A 20,762-nucleotide genomic window follows, 5' to 3' on the forward strand; every position below is an offset into this window, starting at 1 on the left:
ATGCTTATAAAAAATTTTTGTCAACTGGCAAATTAGAAGATAAAATAGAGTATCACCACAAGAGAGCAATAGCAAAAAGGGAAGTGCGGAAAAAGCACAGAAAGAGTTGGGAAAACTTTGTTTCACAACTGGAGACTGATATAACAAGACCACAACCACAGACCTATAAAATACTCAAGAAACTAAATAATGATGTAAAAGAAGACATACGCATTAATGCAATACCTCTAACGGAGTGGCTCATTTATTTCTGGAACCTTTGGAGAGGTTCAAATATTGAGCCATTTCTTCTGCCAACATCTCTTAACAAGTCTTCGGAAACCATTACACTCAAAGAACTGGAGCTAATACTCAGAAAACTTAGAAATGGAAAAGCATCTGGAGAAGATTCAATAAATGCAGAATTATTCAAGTATTCCACTGACATCTTCAAGCAAAGATTTCTCAAATTCATCAATTTAATTTGGAATGGCAACAGACCACCAGAGAATTGGCAAAAAGCTATAGTTATTCCTCTTCATAAGAAGGGCAGTGTGAAAGATTGTGGAAATTACAGAGGGATAAGTATACTCAACTCAGGTTACAAAATTTACTCAAATATTGTCAGAGAAAAATTATTCAGATATTATGAAAATGTGATTGGAAATGAACAACATGGATTTCGAAAGGGGCGCTCATGTGCTGATGCTTACTTTACCTTGAAAATCTTAGTCGAAAAACGCAGGGAATTTAACTTGGAAACTCACATAGCATTTGTTGATTTTAAGAAAGCCTTTGACCTAGTTAACAGGAACAGACTTCTTAATATCTTAGCAGAAGATAATGTCCCACAACAGTTAATAGATAACATATACAACATGTACAGTGACAACCTTATTGCAATAAAGTTAGGTAATCATCAGACTGAATGGAAACCGATCAGCAGAGGTGTGAGACAAGGTTGTGGACTTTCTCCTTTGCTGTTCATAATCTATATGAACAACATAATACAGGAATGGAGGCATGAAAGGCATGGATCAATCCCAGTCAGCAGATATCTCACACATCTAGATGCCATACTCTTTGCTGATGATGTTGCAATGGTAGCATCATCAGAAGATGATCTTCAGTGGTCAGTATTTAATCTACAGAAAGTCTCTTCAAAATTCGACATGATCATTTCACCACAAAAGAGCAAAATAATGGCCTTTAAGGGGAAGGACCCTATCCCGAGTAAAATCTGTTTAGATAATAAAATTTTGGAAAGAGTCAACGAATTCAATTATCTGGGATACAATTTATCTTACCAAGGAGAAATTGATATCTCGGCAAAAATAACCAAATTTACCAGAACAACAGGAATCATAAATCATATCATGAAGCCATCTCTTGTCCAGAAACACACTCGCTTACGTCTTTATAACACTTTAGCCAGACCAACCCTTTGCTACGGCAGTGAGGCATGGACAATAAGAACTCAAGACATTTCCAGAATTACAGCACGTGAAATGACATTCATGCGCAGAACAGCAGGCTATACGAAATGGGATCGTATAAGAAATGAAGATGTGCTTAAGGGACTGAATGTGAAATCAGTAATCAATTACATCTATGATTACCAAGAAAACTGGAAACGTCATGTTCAAAGGATGGAATCTGGAAGACTACCAAAGGAGATCCTACGCTATCAGCCAAGAGGACAGAGATCTATAGGACGTCCAATGAAGCGATGGAAAGAAAATGCAAGACCGTAACGGGCCACATGGCCCAGTACTTGGAAGGATGATGATGATGATTATGACATAACCTCTCCTGCCCAAAGGCCAACCTCACCTTCCCGAGATGAAAACCTGTTCCCAGCCCTGTTGACAGAGTCACGGCGGTATAACCGTTACATCCATTATGGAGGAAATGCTGTGATTTCAGCTAGTCCATTAGCTGAGAGGTGGCAGCCCCACCAATGGTCTTACTTCCTTCAGGCTAGCAACCCGTCGGAAGGACATTTGACTGCTTTCAAGTCTTGCAAAAAGTAAAATGCAAGACCGTAACGGGTCACATGGCCCAATACTTGGAAGGAAGATGATGATGATGATGTAAAGTTATTTTTCTAATATATACTACAACCGAAAACGAGAAACTATTTTTTCTGAAAACAAAAACTATAATATCAACTACTATTTTTTTACTTATTTAATAATTCAGAATTATTTTAATACTGTGTTGTCCGCACGTAGAAAATTTATTGTCAGTATTTGCCAAACCTCGATACATACACGCAAATTTTATCGGTGAGTAAAATTGTCTTGTTTTTATTAGTGACATATGTTTGAATTTTTATTTTTTATGTTTTTATCTTTCTCGTTCAAATTAGTTATAGAATTGTATTTAGAAATACATTATACATAATTACGTATATTCGTTTGTATCGTAAATTATTTTTTCAAAGTAGATTTTGAGAGAGAAAGTGCGAAAATATTTCTCTCTTCCTAAAAATAAACGTTATCGACAACTATAAATCAATAATAAAACGTCTTTGTCTTGTTATATCAGTCCAAACCAGTTTCTTATTCTACGTAGTCGATATGTAGACAATTTCATGCCGGTATTTGCTATACACCGGTAGATATACGCGAATTTTAAAATACATGTATTTCTACTGAAAACGGCCTGGCACTTTACAGTAGTAGAGTGGAGGCGGAGCTCTGGCCTCTTCCAGCTGATGGGGAGCGGCCGACTAGATCGGCTCTTGGCTCCAAGAGGGTTAAGACAACACAGAAAGCTAAAAACACTGATGCAGTTCTAACAGTGTAACAAATCCAACCTTAACAAATACCCAACCTAAAACTGTAATTTTTTTTTCAAAGTACAACTTACCGTATCCCATATTTGCAACTTGATTTGCTTGCCATCTATTGTAATCATGCGTGCTCCAAATTCAACACCTGTTAAAGAGAGAAAATTATTGAACAATCAGCTTTCACATACTGAAAACTAATTACTAATGTCATTCATGTTCTACATAATACCAAACTATATTCATTACTATATTAACTCTACAAGAAATATGGAAAGGAACAAACAATTGTCTATATAATATGACTTAATTCTACAGGAAATGAGGCTTTATAGATAGTACATAACAGGCCATGGATTCCCTGTAATAGAGAAAACCAGACCACTATTGTACTATACTGAAGTTAGATGAAATATCACATTACAGAATTTTATGTATTGGTATTACTTTCTTTTGTTACGTAAATAAAATCTGTTTTACATGATGAAGCCCAGATGCAGTAAATATGTTGGAAGATAGTCCGCCTAGTCAATACTATTCATTTATTTACCTTTCACCTTGAATAGTATTGACTAGGCGGACTATCTTCCAACATATTTACTGTTACCAAGTCAATACGGATCCAATCCCGACCATCATGGTCAAGATTATTAATAATGAAGCCCAGATGTACAGCCACACAGAGAGGTAATGAGTACCTAATCCTCATACTTGCCACATTGCAGTACTAAACAAAAAAACATTTCAGAGCCCTTCAAATCCATGCTATGAAGTTATACAGTATATAACCTCTCAGCCAGTTTTGATAATGATGATGCTTGTTGTTTAAAGGGGCCTAACATCTAGGTCATCAGCCCCTAATGGTATGGAATGACAAATTAAAAGTCCAAAATCCTCCCCAGACCAGAATTCAAAACGTGAGGACGAAGAATGAATGGATGGATATAAACTTAAAACAATCAGTGGATCTGACCCGAAATGTCTCGCATTCACAGAAACTGATGTGAAACAATAGTATTACTGACCAAGAGACTGAGTCTATAGCATAATACTGAAACGATGATGCTTTTAGTTTAAAGGGGTCCAAAACTCTAGTCATCAACCCTGTGTAATGATACTTATTGCTAGGAAAGTAGAACTATGGTAGTTGTCATATTCCGGTACTAATCAAAAGGAGTGTAGACTTGCAGCATTCCACACAGTGTGGTACTACTCACAGGTAATGAAATTCGCACATGGAATACAGACCTATGGTGGTTCGCACACTGAGGCGCCATTTACAGGCAACGCGAACGTATGGTGTTCATCACATACGTGTACTAACCACAGGGGCCTGCACTATCCCTTGGTGTTCCTTACACAGTGGGTACTAATCATAGGCGAGCCAGAATCATGGTGTCACTCCTAAAGTGGTACTAATCACAGGTACTGTAGAAGCCGGCAACACACACTGTTGTTACTAATCACAAACGTATTTGTTACCTAACATAGTGGCACTACGTGCAAGTAAAAGCGACCCATGGTGTTCCCAATCGTCATAAATGGAAAGAAAAATTCCACGTAATCAATACATTTATTTTCTTAAATAAACCATGGTGTTCCCTGCGTGATGGTACTAATTACAAGTAGTATCATAGTTCTAATTTGATCATCCCTTGGTCGCCCATTTTAGTCGCCTCTTACGACAGGCAGGGGATACCGTGGATGTATTCTTCATCTGCGTCCCCCACCCACAGAGGTTCAGCCAATTTTACTCCGAGCTAACAAGTTGGATAGATTCACGTTCATCTTCATTAGACTGTTATGTCTCTCAGCATTCAGTCTGTAAGCTTCAGTGAAATAATTGAATGCCTCCATAATCCCCTACTTGCAACTAGCTCTGTACCCTTGTTTAGTTCCACTCTTCTTAACATTAACCCCTTGACCTACCAATTTTTTTTTTTTTTTTTTTTTGAAAAATTGTGCTCTTACATACCTTTTATTTTTTAGTTATTTTAAGGAAAGGCAAACAAATGTACACAGGATGTTACAGACATATATAATTTTTTTTTTTTTGGCATTCCACCATACATTTATGGTTTGAAGAAGTCCTCTCATGTATGCAACAAAATAATGCATACAAACATAAATAAACAATTAAAAATATATTTTAAGTACTGGCTAACTGAAAATATATATAATATGTAATATAAAGACAATTATAAATACTTTTCTAATTATGGCCTACTTCTATGGTAGGGATTATTAATCTACAGCATAATTTATAATGAATCAGCTTCAGATGAAACATGCAGGTTTTTTAATAACAAGGGAGTGATCAAGTATACCAGGGAGAAAACAGATCAAAAGGACTAGAAGTAAAGATAGCTTACCACAGAAACTATAAACATGGCATAAATTGAGAGAATTTATACCAAGATAACAAAAGGCATACCTCTGAATGACAAATAATTTGTTTTCCTCTACAACATTCTGTTCTCATCTGTTATCTTATCAGTGGTCAGTCAACCTGGCTCGAGTACAGTACATAATGGTTCGCAGCACTCTCCCTCAAGCTAATACACATCCATGTAGAAAAGTGATAAGGGGCACCAATTTAGGAGCTCTTCTCAAATCTTGTAATCATTGTTCCAATAATGCTTGTATTGGCTATTACAGTTTTGTAAGAATACTAGCACTAAGTATCGATATTAGAAATCCACAGAAATACCAAAAACTTGTTATAGTTTCATTGATGCACCAGCATGCATGGTCCCAGATTTTTGAGTTATAAACATGGCAAACATTTCCATCTTCTTGTACTTGAGGAATTCTATATGCTGATCAGAGCCATAACCACAAATAACAGATTTAAAAACTGACACAGAAGGATAATATTGTTCCATTTTGGCATTTCATTCAATATTCATTCTTCCACTTCTTAGCAGAAAGATGTGAAATAATAACAACAACAACAACAACAATAATAATATTGGCTTTACCTCTTATTAATGACATTTTTATTGTTTTTGGAGATGCAGATGTGCCAAACTACTGCCCTGGAACAATTTCTTTTATGTATCTGTAATCTACCAATATGAGGGTGGCATATTTGAGCCCCTTCAAATATACATATTAAAACTTTGATAACCGAGCTCGATAGCTGCAGTCGCTTAAGTGCGGCCAGTATCCAGTATTCGGGAGATCGTGGGTTCGAACCCTACTGTCGGCAGCCCTGACGATGTTTTCCGTGGTTTCCCATACCTTGCTAAATACTACCTCTACGGCTAATTTGAATTTACAAAGTGTATAATTTTAGACTGCTTCATGGTGAGAAACTTCCGCATTTTGATTTTGATTGTGACAGTAGAAGAAAATACATTGTCCATAACATCGCTAGACACTTCAAGATAGTTTTGCAGTGTGGTAATAGCTGCTCTTACCTGTAGCAGAAAATACATTGCCCACAACATCACTAGACTCTTCAAGATGGTTTTGCAGCGTGGAAATACCTGCTCTTACCTTTTTAACCGATGCTGGAGGTTCTGTTTAAGATTCCTCCTTCTCTTTCCGGCCCTCACTATCATCATTTTCATCTCCATATGGCTGACTGACTGATACAACATTTTTCACATTTATTACCGATTGGTAATTTACAACTTGCACAGATACAGAAAGGTCTTAAGGCGACAATGGGAGAGGAAAGGACTAGGAGTGGGAAGGAAGCAGCCATGGCTTCAATTAAGGTACAGCCCCAGCATTTGCCCGGTGTGAAAATGGAAAACCACGGAAAACCATACTCAGGGCTGCTGACAGTGGGGTTTGAACCCACTATCTCCCAAATACTGGATACTGGCCGCACTTAAGCAACTGCAGCTATAGAGCTCAGTGGAGCTCAAATTTAGCCGCAATCTCCTTCTCTCATTTTGAACCTCTTTTCACTTCTTCGAACAACCTCCGCTTCTCACCAATACTCGGCAATTGGTGTTTCCTTAAAACTGCAAAGCAAGTGTTTTAATTGTTTTTCATTCCTATAGGTACATTTTAAAACATTCTGAGTTTGTGAAATTCCACTGAAAAGGACTTTAAAATGAAAACTTTGGTATTTTCAATTTTAAAATACTGACAAATTTCCAGATGAAACACTGTAACGTACCAGCTTTTAAATCTGTTGGAATCCATATCATATTGGTTATGAAATTTGAACACATGCAGTTAATTATGCCACTTGATTAGGCATATTACATGAAAATGTATTGATGTTCTTGTCGCCAAGCATGAAATGTCCCATGGAGGGAGCATGACTAATGCCTACCAGTCATTCAAAAAGTTCAGACATACTGTACATGATTTACAAAGGGCCTGCTTGAGAACATTTTATTTACAGATGTTTTGTTGCCTCGATTTCAAATCACAGAGGTACTGATTGTGTCCCTGAATGTGAGGAAACAGACTAAAACTTTAAATTACACAGGTTTTTGATTTATCAGTGTTTTACTGTACAACCAGACTGAACTGGGGATGAAACCTGCAAACCTGGGCTCAGAATACCAGCATTTCTACCATCTGAGCCACTCAGTCTGACAGTTATATCTTTGTCCTATAAGGAGTTCCTCATGGATTACAAAATTATTGATTGACTAGCTGATGTACCCGTGCTTCGCTACGGGATTCTCAAAAAGACAGACTTGGTGGTTTTCCTAACTGAATTCAACATAGGTCATTACAAAAACGTAAGTAGGAATATTGCGACTGAAAGCAATGTTATCATATAAAATACTTGAACAAATGAAAAACCCCCACACTTTCTCACTTTCAACGAACAGTACTACGGTGCCGATCTAACAGTCCAAAGTTCCAGAGCTGGAATAACCAGGTTGCAGACAGCCCTGAACACTCCTCCGTCATTATTCCGTTAAATTTGCACACTATTCATTCCAATCAGTGCCTCAGAGTAGGGATTGAATAGCTCGAATGCTATGATGAACCAGTGTGTTATGTACCAGTAATATCAGAAAATGTATAAACCAGAGGAATGGCATGCTAAAGAAGGAAGTTATCCAACTCCCCAGCTACTTCCCACCAATACACAGGCAGGCTGTTACACTCGGTACGACCAGGCGAGTTGGCCGTGTGGTTAGAGGTGCGCAGCTGTGAGCTTGCATCCGGGAGATAGTGGATTCGAACCCCACTGCCTGCATCCCCGAAGATGGTATTCCGTGGTTTCCCATTTTCACACCAGTCACACCAGACTGTACCTTAATTAAAGCCTAGGCCACTTCCTTCACAACTCTATTCCTTTCCTATCCCATCGTCGCCATAAGACCTACCTGTGTCGGTGCGACGTAAAGCAAATTTAAAAAACTCAGTACGCTGCAGTAATCCTATCTATCAGGGATGAGTGGAAACAGAAGACAAAAAGCACATCACAACAAACAATGGTCAATGTAATGTTATTGTTGATAAAGTTTATGAGCTTTCTATATTGCAGGTCTTCACATTAGTTTTCTTTCGACTCTGTGATATTAGGGAGTCTTACAAAATTATTTATATCGTAGACTGTAGTTCCTTATTCTCAGACTTTACATACCTATTTTTACTAAATTGTTTACCCATTTTCTCGTGACTCGGCGCTGATATGGACTTAGTAACAAAAATCCAAATTCATAAATATCTCTGTGATTATATGCAGTATGTATAAGACATAAGTAATCGAAAATTTAATAACTTCTTACATAACTACTACTAACTAACGACATAACTAAAGTTATGTTAGTTATGTAGTATTTATCGATACGACCACAAATAACAAATAACTTATTTGAGAATTACATTTCAGGCCTTCCCCTAAACTACCATTTCATTCAGTGTGAATAAAATTATTGATGGCGTAGATTATATCGACTTATTGCCCGACTTTGCATACCAATTCTCGTGCAGATACGACCACTAATAAATATTTGAGGATTAAATTTTAGGCCTTCCCCTAAACTACCATTTTTCTCAGCGTGAATACAATTATGTATAGCCTATATTGTATTAAGGGTTATAAATTTCATGTTGTTGGTCCGTACTGAACTGAGAATAACATATGAGTAACAACACAGTAAAGGTTTCCACCTATTCAATACAAAATATATTCACAATATTTTAAAATTACATGGAACTAGTTTCGACCCATTTAGGGGTCATCATCAGCCATATCAAAGCAAAGATCACTCTTGACGAAATCCTAAGAACATGTTAATTTTAACAGTAAGATTATTATGGAATAACAAGTGAATGTAGTAAATGAACAGAGATGTTAGTGGGAAAATTGGATTTTTGAAGAGTGGAAGAAAGTCCATTCGACGCTCCATCTCGTACAACGTTGGTACATAAAAGATCACTGGTGACACATTTGGTGTGTACCCGAAAAAAATTTCATTAAAAACTCAGCCATAGACGCCCAGACAGATTCGGTTTAATCTGCCATCTAGAAAGCCTAGAGTAAAATGGAACAACAAAATAGACCAGCAGAGAGCCAGATGGCATCCAATTAAAATGCCTGCAAATGGTAGCTGAGACCACAGATTATGATATTGGGTTTTATTATTATTATTATTATTATTAGATTAAAAAAAGACCAGAAAACTGATCAAGCAAAGCTCACTTAGAAGCTGCGCATTTCCTTATTTGCCAGGCAGCCTTCAGTTTTTCTCTCATCGTGGTTCTTCGTTCTTCTGTCCACTTGGCTCCTGCCTTCTTGTGGTTTCTCTCTGACACTACTTCCCACTTGATTTTCGTTCTGTAGCAGGTTCGGTCTGCGATGTTGGCCACTTTGATTCCTGATTTTCCCAGGTCTTGGTGGATTTCCGATGTCCACCTATTTGTTTTGATGTTTTCTGCTACTTCTAGTAAGATTCTTGTCAGACTCTTTTCTGGAAGAGAAATTCTGTAAAATTTCAGGTGTCTTTTTCTGATGTCGGCCGCAAGGTATGAGTGCTCCTCAGTTTTTGTACAAGATTGCAGTCTGTATCCTTCATCAGTCAGTTTTGCGCTGAGAATTTTTCTGATGATTTTACATTCCTCTTTCAGGATGTCTACTGTTTTTCTGTGAAGATCCAGTGTAACACACGCGTATAGTATTTCAGGTTTGATCACGGTGTTTTAACGTCGAATTTTGGTGAAGAGTGAGAGGCAGTGGCGGTGGGCTCTCAGGAGCACATGAGAACGTGAACACCCAGTTCTAACTCATATTCATGCATTCGTGGATACCGGCAATTCAAAATTGTTTCGTTTTATCGACCTGATTTCGTCAATCGATCGAAAGCATCGAAGCTCCGTTACACTGACAGCTGTTCGTTTCGAATGACAATGCCAGGGAGCACACTGGAGATTTTGCTACGAGCCTTAAGACTATACGCATGCGTATGGAGATGACGTCATGGTTTATGCACAGATATATCCATAAGCGAGGAGCATGGTAAGGAATGTGCCTTTCCGTCTACAACCACACTCAAACCAGAGATAGTATTACTGTTGACAACAAGGGTCCCCCTCCACCCCTGTTACTGTTGACCACAGCTCCCAAAGTTACTGTTGCATTACATCGCCGGAAGATTGCGCTAGTAGCTAATTCTGAGCAGGTGTTCTTAATCGCGGGATCAGAAAGCCAGAGCCTCAGTGAACTCCTGAGCGACTCAGCCCCGCAGTTGTTATTTTACTTTTCTTATACACTACTAAACTACCGCACCATTAGTTTAGTATCTCATGCCTGCAAAATTTTAACACGCATTATTTACAGAAGAATGGAAAAACGAGTTGAAGCTGAGTTGGGAGAAGATCAATTTGGCTTCAGAAGAAATGCAGGAACACGTGAAGCAATCCTGACTTTACGTCTGATCTTAGAGGATCAAATCAAGAAGGACAAGCCCACATACATGGCATTCGTAGATCTAGAAAAGGCATTTGATAATGTTGATTGGACCAAGCTATTTATGATTCTGAGGATGATAGGGATCAGATACCGAGAACGAAGAATTATCTACAATCTGTATAAAAATCAGTCTGCAGTGATAAGAATCGAGGGCTTTGAAAAAGAAGCAGCAATCCAGAAAGGAGTGCGGCAAGGTTGCAGTTTGTCCCCTCTCCTTTTCAATGTTTACATAGAACAGACAGTAAAGGAAATCAAAGACAAATTTGGAAAGGGAATCACAGTCCAAGGAGAGGAAATCGAAACCTTGAGATTTGCCGATGATATTGTTATTTATTCTGAGACTGCAGAAGATCTCGAGAAGTTGCTGAATGGTATGGATAAAGTCTTGGGTAAGGAGTACAAGATGAAAATAAATAAGTCCAAAACAAAAGTAATGGAGTGCAGTCGAACGAAGGCAGGTGATGCAGGAAATATTAGATTAGGAAATGAAGTCTTAAAGGAAGTAGATGAATATTGTTACTTCGGTAGTAAAATAACTAACGATGGCAGAAGTAAGGAGGACATAAAATGCAGACTAGCACAAGCAAGGAAGAGCTTTCTTAAGAAATTTGCTCACTTCAAACATTGATATCGGAATTAGAAAGATGTTTTTGAAGACTTTCGTGTGGAGCGTGGCATTGTATGGAAGTGAAACATGGACGATAACTAGCTCAGAAAGAAAGAGAATAGAAGCTTTTGAAATGTGGTGTTACAGAAGAATGCTGAAGGTGAAATGGATAGATCGAATCACGAATGAAGAGATACTGAATCGAATTGGTGAGAGGAGATGATTTGGCTAAATTTGACGAGAAGAAGAGATAGAATGATAGGACACATCTTAAGACACCCAGGACTTGTTCAGTTGGTTTTTGAAGGAAGTGTAGGCGGTAAGAACGGTAGTGGTAGACCAAGGTATGAATATGACAAGCAGATTAGAGCAGATGTAGGATGCAATAGTTACGCAGAAATGAAAAGGTTAGCACGATAGGGTGGCATGGAGAGCTGCATCAAACCAGTCTATGGACTGATGACTCAAACAACAACATACACTCACAGATTAGTCTCGGGAAAATGCATCCTCGGTTATAAGGGTTCCAGCAACCGTACAACGAACTTCTAGTGAAATGATTTAAGTAAGTGATTTTGTACTTATTTGCATTCCACTTTGGTATATTTGAGACGTGAACACAAATTTTGTTGTGAACCCCCTGAAAATTTGGTCACGAGCCGCCACTGGTGAGAGGCATTTTTTGTTGTAAATGCCAACTTTACGAACTTTACAAAACCAAAAATCAGGATATTTTGATATGAAAATCAGGAAAAATCAGAAGTTACAATTGGTCAAAACTGCTTATTTCTACATGTTTTGCGGAATACAGGAGTACTATGGCATATATTACAATGTCTCAAAATCCGACTGTTGCTACATGAAGCTACAAGGCTAAAATTTATACATCTTTATTCCCTCACAGAAGTATGTGTGTGAAATGATCAGTCTCTGATAAGCCATCTGAAAATAGTATGAACTGATGCACCACAGTGTGAATCAGTCATGCACTTAGATGCCATTACTTAGCAAATGCACAGATTAATATACTGCATTAAGCGCCCGTACGATTATGCAAAGCGCAATGCCTTTTTTATCAAGTAATAAATTAAAATTAAAATGGCTCTTAAAATCTCTAGAAAAGTCACTTTGAAATTCTGTCACGAAATTACAAAAACACTAGAAATCTAGCGACTAGTTTCTAGAATAAATTGGACTGATGTGAACGAACACGAACATAGTATGCGAGAACAAGAGATTGACAGTCGATATATGCGTTGTGATATGCAGGTTTCAATAAACAACGCAGATTCGTGCAATCGATATTTCATTTGAAAGTGACCAATGAGCGAAGGACTTCCGGCCACTGGCGTATAAAAGCTGAAATGGCAGGATTTGAAAAAAAATGTGTGAAGTTCAACACGAAAAATAAGCTAAAATCGGGAAAAATAATAGAGTAATCGGGAGGCGGGAAATAATGTCGAAAATTGGGAGTCTCCCACCTAAATCGGGAAAGTTGGCAGGTATATAAAGGTTTTTTTTGCTAGTGGCTTTGCATCGCACCGACACAGATAGGCCTTATGGTGACAATGTGTAAATGTTTTGCCTTCGGCCGAGGGCTCTCTTCATTTTATGGATGCGGACCTCAAGGGCCTTCTGTTCTTTTCCGGTTGGTACTACAATTTCTCCGAGATATCGAAACTCAGTTACTTTTTCGAATGTGCAAACTTTTGTGTTCAAATTCTGAAGGTTGCAGTGGTTGCACAACCTTGGTTTTCCAGAAGGAGATTTGTAGACTGAAATTTTCTGAGCATTTCTTGAGGTTATAAATTTCATTATTGGTTCTGTATTGAATTAAGATTACATATAATTTTATAAAGTTTATTCCACCTACTCGATACTGTACAATAATTGCAATGTCTATAAATAGATTACAATATGTTAACAAGGGACTAGTTTCGACCCTATGATTTGCCGATGTACTAAAACAAAATTTCGTTGTGGAAATAAAAATTAAAAGAGTGAACTGTGTATGTGATGCGGTTTTATACATATGAAATGGTGGAGTGGATGAAATGTTGATAGATAAAATTATGTTGTACTGACAAATGAAAAATATAATTTCAAGTTTACATATGTTGCAATTAGACTGTAAAAATAATATCACAATGATTTTCTACAATGATGATTAAAATATTTCCCTTTTTTTTCTAGTGAATATTCTAAAGTTGCACATTAAAAGTATAAGATGCTGGTCTGAATACAAAGACCAGATGCTTCTATTGAGTTCTATATTTCAATATCAAATAGAAGGAAGGATCCACCTTTCACTACTCCGTTGTTAAGTTGAAAAAAATAGAAGTTACAACCTGTTCATTTGGGACCAGTTTCAACACATCTGAAGTGTCAACAGCCAATCAGCAAAGCAGTGCAAAAATTAAGTCCTAAAGATATAAAAACAACTAACACAATGACCACAGGCAAAAAAATTAACACTATTTCGTGCCGAAGCAATCCCAGTTGATTTTAATAACACAGTGATCAGTCAAAAGAGTAAAATGAACACCACTATTTCATGCCGAAACAAATCCAGCTGAAGCTCATAAGCAGGTCGGCGCAGAGGGTGTCTGTCTTGCTTACGGTCCAATATTTCTGATACAGAAATTGAACGTAGGCAAAACCATGCGACTTCTTAATATCATGGATTCTTCCTATGATATAAGGAGAATTCCTAGTCCAAGTTGGAACCAATAGAACCTCATACATCTTACACACATACATTATTACAGACTGTTATGCCTTTCACCGTTCAGCCTGCAAGCCTCTGTGCATTTACTAAATGTCGCCACAATACTCTACTTGCAACTAGTGCTGTGGCCTCATTTAGTTCTATACCTCTTATCTTTAAATCGTTACAAACTAAGTCTAACCATCGTTGTCTTGGTCGACCTCTACTTCTCTTACCCTCCATAACAGAGACCATTACTCTCCTAGGTAATCTTTTATTTATTTATTTATTTATTTATTTATTTATTGCTATTTTGCTTTACGTCGCACCGACACAGATAGGTCTTATGGCGACGATGGGAGAGGAAAGGTTTAGGAAGTGGAAGGAAGCGGCCGTGGCCTTAAGGTACAGCCCCGGCATTTGCCTGGGGTGAAAATGGGAAACCACGGAAAACCATCTTCAGGGCTGCCGACAGTGGGGCTCGAACCCACTATCTCCCGATTACTGGATACTGGTCGCACTTAAGCGACTGCAGGTATCGAGCTCGGTTTAGGTAATCTATCCTCCTCCATTCACCTCACATGACCCCACCACCGAAGCCTGTTTATGCGTACAGCATCATCCATCGAGTTCATTCCTAAATTAGCCTTTATCTCCTCATTTTAAGTACCCTCCTGCCATTGTTCTCACCTGTTTGTACCAGCAATCATCCTCGCTACTTCTATGTCTGTTACTTATAGCTTATGAATAAGATAACCTGAGTCCACCCAGCTTTTGCTCCCGTAAAGCAAAGTTGGTCTGAAAACAGACCGACGTAAAGATAGTTTCGTCTGGGAGCTGACTTCCTTCTTACAGAATACTGCTGATCGCAACTGCGAGCTCACTGCATTAGCTTTACTACACCTTGATTCAATCTCACTTACTATATTACTATCCTGGGAGAACACACAACCTAAATACTTGAAATTATCGACCTGTTCCAGCTCACATTCAATTCTGTTGAATTTCTTACCTACTGACATCAATTTAGTCTTCGAAAGGCCAATTTTCATATCATACTTATTGCACCTATTTTCAAGTTTCAAGATATTAGACTGCAGACTTTCGGCACAATCTGCCATTAAGACCAAATCGTCAGCATAGGCCAGACTGCTTACTACATTTCCACCTAACTGAATCCCCCCCTGCCATTTTATACCTTTCAGCAGATGATCCATGTAAACTATGAACAACAAACGTGAAAGATTACAGCCTTGTCTAACCCCTGAAAGTCCCCTGAACCAAAAACTCATTCTACCATCAATTCTCACTGAAGCCCAATTGTCAACATAAATGCCTATGATTGATTTTAATAATCTACCTTTAATTCCATAGTCTCCCAGTATGGCAAACATCTTTTCCCTCGGTAACCTGTCATATTAGGCATAGATATCAAGGATAGTTTAATAAAAACACCTATTCATTACTTTCCATGTTTAATGTTTAATGGAAAGTATTGAATAGGTGTTTTTTTAATTAAATTATCCTTGATATCTATGCCTAACGTCATCTTCAATACGGAACAATAATGAGAGTTGTTACTTGTAACTTGTAACCTGTCATATGCTTTCTCTAGATCTACGAAACAAACACAACTGCCTATTCCTCTCATAGCATTTTTCAATTACCTGGCGCATACTGAAAATCTGATCCTGACAGCCTCTCTGTGGTCTGAAACCACACTGGTTTTCATCCAACTTCCTCTCAACGACTGATCGCACCCTCCCTTCCAAGATGCCAGTGAATACTTTGCCTGGTATACTAAGCAATGAGATACCTCAATAGTTGTTGCAATCCTTCCTGTTCCCTTGCTTATAGATAGGTGCAATTACTGCTGTTGTCCAATCTCAAGGTACCATACCAACACTCCATACTAATCTTACTACTCTATGAAGCCATTTCATCCCTGCCTTACCACTAAACTTCACCATTTCAGGTCTAATTTCATCTATCCCTGCTGCTTTATGACAAAGGAGTTTATTTACCATCCTTTCCACTTCCTCAAGTGTAATTCATGAAGCAGGATGCTACCCTACTTAAACATAGTCCAAGTGAGGATCTCTTCTCTAACGGGTTATGGACCACCAATGGATTGTATAGCCCTAGCCGCCTGAGCACAAGGAGAGCCATGACGCAGAATTTGTCCGAGATGCCCACTCCCATTCCATAGCAACTGGTATCCCGACTCTCAGGACCACTTACTAGGCCACTCAGCCGTTGCCCATGGTTCACGAACTAGGACATGACTACAGTAACCCACACCATGAACATGATGAAAAAATTAGAATGCAAAATTTTTAAGAAAGGAATGGCCAAAAAACAAAGAAAAAGGAATGAGTATTCACCTTGCATGCAAAGTGAACGAATTGACCGTTAGTGTGCAACTAGAGTAATGGGAAAGGCAAGGAATGGGAGGGGAGGAAAGCTGGTGAAGGGAGGGGCAGGGAGTCAGGAAGTTGCTTAAGGCGGGGCCGAAGGGTGGAGGAATGATGGTGATTGTATCGACGGAGGACCTTTAATTAAGTCAAAGATTTTTGATCCGCTAAATTGTTTTTCCTGAAATAGGTAATGAATAAATCAAATAAAATATTGGACTTTTTCGTTATTTTGTTAAGGTTATATTTAGCATTAAAATACTGGTCCAGTTGTATATAAAAATTCTCTATTATATTAAGCAGAGGGCCCTTGTTAGCTATTTAGAGAATGTCCATGTCTTTTTCAATATTCATGAATTTATGATTGTAATCGACCATATGTTGGCCGATAGCCGAAAATTTATTATATTTGACTGCACTAGTAAAGTAAACTCGTGTCCTCATCCCGAGGTGGTGTAGCTCTTTTCAGGCACACCCCCATTGGAGGTGAGCTGCATGTACCATTTCAACCACATACAATCCCTCCTGTTATTCTTAAATTTCTGGCAGTACCGGGAATCGAACCCGGGCCCCCGAGGACAGCAGCTAATAACACTAACCGTTACGCTACGGAGGCGGACTTTGACTGCACTGATGTGTTCGGAATATCTTATATTAAAACTTCTTCTGGTTTGCCCTACATAAGAAATATTAGTGCACGAGTTACATTTGAGCCTGTAAACACCTGATTTTGTGTACCTGTTGACCTTGTTGATATGTGTCGTGTTAGGTAGAATGTGTGTACTGTTATTACTGGCTTTGAATGCTATTTTTACGCCTTTTCTCTTGAAAATATTTGTGATCTTATGAATTTCGTTATTAAAAGTGAAAGTGGAAAAGGATTCGTATTTAGTAAGTGTATTTTGTAGGTGTTGTTTTAGGACGAAATTTATGTTTGTTGATTATCCTTTCTATGAAGTGGCTACCGTAGCCGTTGAATTTTGCTGTACTGTGAATAGTATTCAATTCACTGGAAAGACTTTTCTTGGCAATGGGTATGTTGAATACTCGGTGAACTAGGGTTCTTGAGGGTTTCGATTTGGATGATTGCTGTTGTACATTTGTTGCGATCCTGGCAAGATCATCTGAGAAAGTGAGACAGGAGATTTTTACATGTTTTCTTGTCATAGTTAATGGTTGCCACTTTCCTTGAGCTTTTAGAGCTTGTTCCTATTCTCTCATGATTTTGTCCAGGGCTATGTTAAAGAGTAGTGGGGAAAGTCCATCTCCTTGTCCGACACCAGTTTTTATCTGAAAATTTTCAGATATATTTCCAATTAAATTTACTTGGGAGGTTGTGTTGGTGAGAGTTAGTCTGATTATTTTTTGAGTCTTTTTGTCCAGTCCGTATTCACTCAGTGTTTGGAAAACGGATTGCCGGTCAATGGAGTCGTATGCTTTCTGGAAGTCCACAAAGGTGCAGACTGTGGGTTGTTTCCTGGTGTGCCGTAGTTTCAAAATGGTTTTCATATTGAGTATCTGTTCTACACAGGATCTGTGGGGCCTGAAGCCTGCTTGGTATTCGCCTACGAGTGATTCTAGTTGTTCTTGTGTTCTTTGAGAGAGGGCTGCAGAGAGGATTTTAGTTAATCTTTCACGTATTTCCTCTTGGTTTGATGAGTTTAGAGGTCTGTCTGCGGACTTCGCAGAATTTCTCCTCACTTTTAGGTGAACGTTTGCTGATGAACTTCTGGTTTGCGTTTTTTCTGTCCAATATGGCTTGGTCACATTCGGTGTTCCAAAAAAGGTGTCTGCTCTTTTTCTGTAGTGGGATTTGTTCTGACGCACTCTTTGGAATTCGTTCCAAGTTTTTGCTGGGATTTTTTACTACTCTCCCCTGAGATTTGATGTTTTTATTTGTGTTATGTCCAATTTTTCGTTTGCCTTGGATTTCTGGTAGAAGCGTTTTAGGGTAAAATTCACTTTGATTCTTGTCAGATGATGGTCCAATTCAATGTTGGCTTCTCTGCAGACTTGGACACTGTGTACTTCTTTTTGTGCTGGGAAGGAGATGGCAACATGATCGATCTGGTGTTTGCCGCAGCAGGTGTTGGGCGATTTTCATGTGAGGAGCTTATTGGGGTTTTTCCGTAGGGATGCTGACATGATTTTTAGGTCGTGTTGTTGAGAGAGCTCAATGAGGCATTGCCGTTTTTGTTAGTCTTTTCGTGTGTTGAGAATCTTCCTGCAGTTTTTCTGTAGCACTTTTCTTTACCAATTTTACAGATTATATAACTGAGGAGAATGATGGTCTTTTTCAGGCATTTTGATGAGTGTGGTTTCAAGTTTGTTTCAGAAGTTTTCTGTTTGTTTCTGATCTTTGCAGTCATTGGTGGGTGCGTGGGCATTCACGAAGGTATACTGGCAATTTGTACAGTGAAGTCGCAAGGTCATTATTTTGTTGATTATTGGTGTGATCTCTTCTACAGAGTTCATCTTTTTGTGTAAGAAAAAGGCCATGCCTAATACTGGTGTGGCTTTTCCTACTGTTCATGTAGTTTTGCGCTTTAAAATGCGGTAGTTACCATATTCTGATGTTTCCGACTCAGTGAGTCTGGTCCCTTGTACGGCAAGTAGCTGGATTTTTGCTGATCTAATTCTGATGTTAATCTAAGAAGTTTGCCTACTTGCAGGAGTGTGATGATGATTAGCATGCCGATGTAGTAGGACGTTTTGGTGAGAAATTTGCCAGAGAGCTCCGACTCTTTCTTTGGTGTAAGCCCGGCTCCTCCAGAATTCGAGTGGCCGGTTGCCGCCTTCGTGACAACTTGGCGGGTGGATTGGTTACCAATTGGATTATTGTTGTTCTTACTTGTATGATTCATGGTGTGCTCGTTCTCAAGCGACTGGTTTGACCCCAAAGGATCAGAGTACAATCAGGTGGGTGAGTCCCTGAAGGTTTTCTGAGGCAGCTGCTCCGACTCAGAGTACAGACGCTGACCAGTTGCCGCACCAAATAGGTGAACAGACTCTACTGGATTTATTATTATCCTATGCCGTTGGCAATCTAGTGGCTCTTCCTCCTTTAGGGCAAGAGAGTGCCCTGAACCTCTACCCGCTCATTTGCCCTCCGAAGAGGCCACTGGCACTTGGTAGAGGAGGACCACTTATGCCGGTGGTCACTCGGTTTGTGAACACAGTTTAAGCCTTTCGCACTCAGCGCGCTGATCTATCGGCTCTGTCCTATTTAGGGTTTCTGGTCATTTGCGTGGCTGTTAAATCGTAACAGTTGATCGTGACGGTACCTTAAAGTGTTTTACTCTATAGATATATCCACCAGCCCTACAAAATATTTTTATTGTCGACAAATGAAATCTGTTGACCGTGAATGTTTACGTTGTGGTTATTTGAAGTTGTCATTGTGTGGATCTGTTTCTGTTGGCTTATGAATATAACAGTTTGATATTGCTATGATTTCAGTTTAGAGTTTATTTCATTTCTTTGGTATATCGCGTGTTCACTGTACTTCGCAAACTATAATTTTACTCCTTTTCATAACTCTGTTGTTGCATGTGCTTGCATCATCTTTTTATCGTAATGGCTAGGCCAAATTCAAGGCCAAATGAGGCCGATATCCTTGAATTTTCAGATGATTAAGACAGTAATAATGACCTCCTTTTGCCGAAAGTGATTCCCATTATGTGGGAAGTGACACAATCACAGCTGCTCACCGTGCATCGGACCGCGAGGACCTGACATTGAATGTGCAGTGAATAACTTTGTGCCGTGCTTCATGAATGAATTGCAGCACACACATATTGATATCAAATTATTCAGAATTAAATGTTCTTTCTTTCACGTCTAAGAATAAAGAAGGAAAACGCAATATTGTCTGATTTTTCTTTCATTGAAAACCATAATTTATTTTTTAAATTTATTTTCAAAATTTAATCTTTTTTCTTTACCAATAACAATATGTCCTAGGTATATTCATTTCTGAAATGCTTATTGTTTCCTGTATTAGTGTGATTTATTTTATTCTAATGTGTGTTAAACTGTTTACGTGTTGATTTTTTGTAATTTGGTTTGGAAAATCACAGACATTAGTTTGAGCATACCCCTGCATATAGGCTGAGTGCCAAAGGGTTAACATCATTATTATTACTATTATCATCCGTCCATTTTCAGACAATACAAAACATAAGTAAATGTAGCAATATTACAAATGAGCAAAATCTGTGAAATTAATTGCTTACTCCCTGAATCATAGGATATAAACTTCATGGTTTTGATCCTGATCACAATAATTATTATTAAATTAATGTCGTATCGTCCACCTTTTTCAATACTATAATATGCAATATTATTAAATTACATTACTAAAC

General features: G+C 38.4%; 1 protein-coding gene across 1 annotated transcript in view; it reads right to left on the reverse strand.

The window, feature by feature from the left end:
• Rab2 (RAS oncogene family member Rab2) overlaps window positions 1–20,762 on the reverse strand; it is a 92,982-nt gene that overhangs the window by 35,844 nt on the left and 36,376 nt on the right. Inside the window, exon 3 of the mRNA XM_067145909.2 lies at window positions 2,854–2,921. Within this exon, the coding sequence (XP_067002010.1) occupies window positions 2,854–2,921 (68 nt within the window). The remainder of the gene's footprint in view (window positions 1–2,853; window positions 2,922–20,762) is intronic.

Source organism: Anabrus simplex, chromosome 4, assembly GCF_040414725.1.
Source record: "Anabrus simplex isolate iqAnaSimp1 chromosome 4, ASM4041472v1, whole genome shotgun sequence".
NCBI lineage: Eukaryota > Metazoa > Arthropoda > Insecta > Orthoptera > Tettigoniidae > Anabrus > Anabrus simplex.